Source organism: Etheostoma cragini, chromosome 10 (assembly GCF_013103735.1).
Source record: "Etheostoma cragini isolate CJK2018 chromosome 10, CSU_Ecrag_1.0, whole genome shotgun sequence".
In the NCBI taxonomy this organism is placed as follows: domain Eukaryota; kingdom Metazoa; phylum Chordata; class Actinopteri; order Perciformes; family Percidae; genus Etheostoma; species Etheostoma cragini.
Window position 1 is genome coordinate 4,462,651 of NC_048416.1, and position 3,946 is coordinate 4,466,596.

General features: G+C 37.6%; 1 protein-coding gene across 1 annotated transcript in view; it reads left to right on the top strand.

Annotated features, from left to right (window-relative positions):
- Positions 1-1,294: 1,294 nt before the first annotated feature.
- Positions 1,295-3,946, top strand: part of cenpu (centromere protein U) — a 9,270-nt gene continuing 6,618 nt past the window's right edge. Inside the window, exons 1-4 of the mRNA XM_034883071.1 lie at positions 1,295-1,414; positions 2,115-2,169; positions 2,646-2,733; positions 3,508-3,733. Coding sequence (XP_034738962.1) covers positions 1,410-1,414; positions 2,115-2,169; positions 2,646-2,733; positions 3,508-3,733 — 374 coding nt within the window. The 5' untranslated portion in view covers positions 1,295-1,409. The remainder of the gene's footprint in view (positions 1,415-2,114; positions 2,170-2,645; positions 2,734-3,507; positions 3,734-3,946) is intronic.

Here is a 3,946-nt window from a genome sequence, read left to right on the forward strand (position 1 = left end):
CCAAATGCTGCTTTGTAGCATCAGAAATCTCAGGACTTCAATGGCAAAAACCACACACACACACACACACACACACATGTCTTTTAACTTCAACGTTAGAGGAAGACACCACTGAAACGAGGGTTACATTTGGATTAAAAGCCATATTGATCACTTTGTAAACTGCACACTTCAACTTAAACATTTCAGGTCTTTGGTGAGATTTCTTTTGTCTTTTTGAACTGATTTCCTTTTACCGGTACTGTTTCTTGAGGGGTTTTTCGTGTCAGAAAGTTGAAATCCACAATGGATAATAGGATTGTTTTGGATGGGTCCTGCAATCTTTTCATTAGTAAGCTTGGGTCCTATTAGGACCCTGAGAAATCAGCACAGTGAGCCACGTTAAAGATGATCTAAACAAAGCTAGCTGGAAACGGGGCATTCAGGGACTAAGGAACAGTCAGCACATAGGGAAACAGTATCACTGTTTTTATTTATTTAAGATGGGAACAAAAAGGGAAGAGAATAGTTAAAGAAATCTTAAATTATCATACTGATACTATAGTAGGGTAAACTTATACATTTCTATATGTTTAGGTTTATAACCTCAATGAAATCTTTTTGAATGTTTATAGTTTACATTTTATGGAACTACTGAAAGAAATCAATAAAAAAAGAGCTGTGTGATCTCACGTATTTTGCTTTATCAGTAGTGTGTACAAAAGTAACACATGTAAGCTGTTAAGTTCTATTGTATTTATTACTCAAATGTATTGTGTATATGGTATGTATAGGCCTGGACAATTTTTAATTCTCATATTTAGTATGGATTGTATTGTCTATATGCACTGGAATAAGACAAAAAGCCATCCCTTTCTCTTGCTTCGGTGCTAAAACTAGAATTGTGTTTTAGTTTTTTTTAAACGTAATACTTTTTTGTTGTTGTACTTTGTTCCCTTGAAATAAAAGATAGATCAGAGCCCTGAGCTCTTCAGAAATCTATGGGTGACGTTACATATACATCAGAGCAATGGGTATCGGATGCATGGATGTATGGATTTGATCATAGCAGATCATGGAAACCAGTAAGAAAAGCAGATCCTGCACCTTTTCGCTTTCCGTAGGACCGAAATTTAAATCAATCCGCTTGGGATGGATGCACATTTTCAGTGAAGATATTTATTTTAATCTAGGTGTATCCATACTGTGTAAACAGTAAAATTGAGGCTAAAGCGTTGTAGTGTTATGCACATAAATTTTCATTTTGAGATGTAACATTTTCGTCGTTATAAACATAATTATTTAACTCCCTCCCACCCCTCCCGCTGTGTATCCTAAATGGTATCGTCCGGAACTTCAAGCATTTTGCGGGAAGCTGCGAAGTGTTTACAAAACAAACTTGTTACTTAACAAAGCTACAGTTGTGCCAAATGAGGTGAGAACTATCAGTTATGAGTTGGTAAAGTCACGAATTTAATTTGAAAATTTGACAATATAACGTTGTAAAGTGTAAATGTAATGCAAATGTAAAAAAATCATTACATTAGTAACGTTATGCTTACAAATCGGTCACGTCTTGTGCTGCTAGTTTCGGCATGTAACTAGTTAGTTAGCTAGCTAGCGTAAACCTTATCGTAACGCTAACCTTAGCTAATTTACAACTTTCAGAATTGCTGTGTGATAAGAGGTCTAACTATAAAAAAAATATGCTCTGTGTTTGTGCTGATAATAAGCATAACGTTACCAAATGGTGAACTATATGGAAATGTCCTGTTTGAAGACACATTTGAAAGGATATTATCTTTGCAGTAGTGTAGCATTGCCAGACCTTTTTCCTAGGTCTGACAATGCGAGACTAGGGTTAGGTTTGCACGTAATAAAAGAATGTACAACGTCTACTAAATGGAGTTTGGCTTGAGGTCAGCCACATAACAGCTAAATAGAATAATACAACGGCTCACTACGAGATTTGGGTCTCAGTCATTGACTGTAGTAGGGCTCAGCAATAAACGCAAGCCTCGAGTCAGTTAGTAGTCTCATTTGGTTGGAGTTGTCCCCTCACCTCAAATATTGAGAATGATGATGATGATGATGATGATGATGAATATGTACCCCTGTCTTCTATGTCTCCACAGTGCCAAAAAGGCCAAAGGAGCCAAAGTGCTCACAGCAACACAACATGAGAGTCAAGTGAGTTGGTCAATACTGCACTACTGATTGAATGAAAATTAGTATTGACAATTTTTTTTTTAAAGTGAAGGAAATTGAGCTTGGCGATATGGAGAAAATCAGATATCGTGATATTCTTGACCAAATACCTTAATGTCGGAATCTATATTGTTATTCTTATATTATTACGATATTGTAGGGTTGACTATTATACTATACAAAATATATTCATATGATTTTAGATAATCATCAATAATATGGCTATACTGACTAAGTGGGTAAATACAAATTAAAAAACAGTGTGATAAGTTTAGAAAATGACTTTACGTTACTGTTATGTAGCCTTTAAAACCAGGAAAAGACCAACCGAGGGCTGTCTTCAACTAAAGAAATTCTTTGCCACACCCTCCTCCAAAGTGTGCTGGAGGAGTTAGCTTGATTGACTGTGCATTATGGAACTGTAATTCATATTTTTCCTATGTTTTGTTCTATTCCAGAAAGGTTCATCTAATGATCAAATGGATTCTCCCAACCTGTCTGCTATAGAGAGAGGCAGCTTCCTGGAGGGACTGCAGCTTAATTATGGTAAGTGCCATGTCAGTCTCAATATATCTCTACAATTCTTAAAAAAAAAAAAAGAAGGAAACTATTTTAATTTAACACCTTAAACCAAACCAAATGGACTTTTGAAAGCCCCATTTAAAGCCAAGTACAGCACGCCATGATATTATTACATGGGCATAAATAATGCATTGTGTTGTATATTTGTTTTTCTTCTCCTAATCTAGTTACAGGTTTGAAAACAAAGTATCATTCTACTGCATCACTTCAAACAGTTCACAAAGGCAGTGGTGTAGTTAAGACTACCTAAACCATGTCCCAGACCAGTTCCAGACAGCCAGAACTACTACTTCTGTCTTCAAGATTTGCTTTCTTGGGAGTGCATGTCAAGAGGGGCGGGGAGAGAGGGGTAAAGAGTAACACATTTCAAATTAGAAAGGAGTCAAGTTATTGGTTGCATTTAAAGGAGGATGTTTTACATCCAATCAAAGTAATGATATTAACACAAGAAATTAGACCGTGCACTTGCACTTTAGTGATAGCCATGCAGTTGGGATCTTGACAGGTCTTGGAATAAAATACCGAGTCGTCTTCATCTGAGACAGAGTAAAAATCCGAGACATCCAAAAAGTGGTCTTGAGACCAAGACCAATCTTGATAAAAGGCAAACTATTTTCTTGATGTCTGCCTCTGATTCTTCATGAATATTTTGTTTAACCCTAACCCTTGTTTTCAGAGTCTAGCGTAATGTCACACCACCAATCTTGTGCTGACCCCGAGAACTCTTGTGTTGCTAAGGTAACCCCCTGCACAGCACCGCCATGGAGGAAGATTTAAACGTCTTGGAGGAGGAAGGGCTGAACGGAGGGAAACCTCTGAGAAAGGTGAATCCTAAACGGTCGAAGACGGCCGTTAAACAGAGTGGGGCTGCCGTGAAGAGGAAGGAGACAGAGAGGGATGGAGAGAATGAGGAAGAGAAGAAGAAAAAGAGGAGTAGAAGTATTGGAGGGACACCTGAAGCGAGGTGAGCTCACTGAGAAGTTCCTCTCTAGAACAGTGGTTGTCAACCTGGTTGGGGGAAAAAAAAAAGAAAAACATATTCCAGACTGGGGGTTGGTTTTTATATGACTAGGTTAAATTTGGTACATTTCATGTGTCATTACATATTCAGAGCTTAATTTGTAAATTAGGAGGTTCTGAAACACAGAAAGGGGTCTGAAGGCAGGTCGGGGGGGGG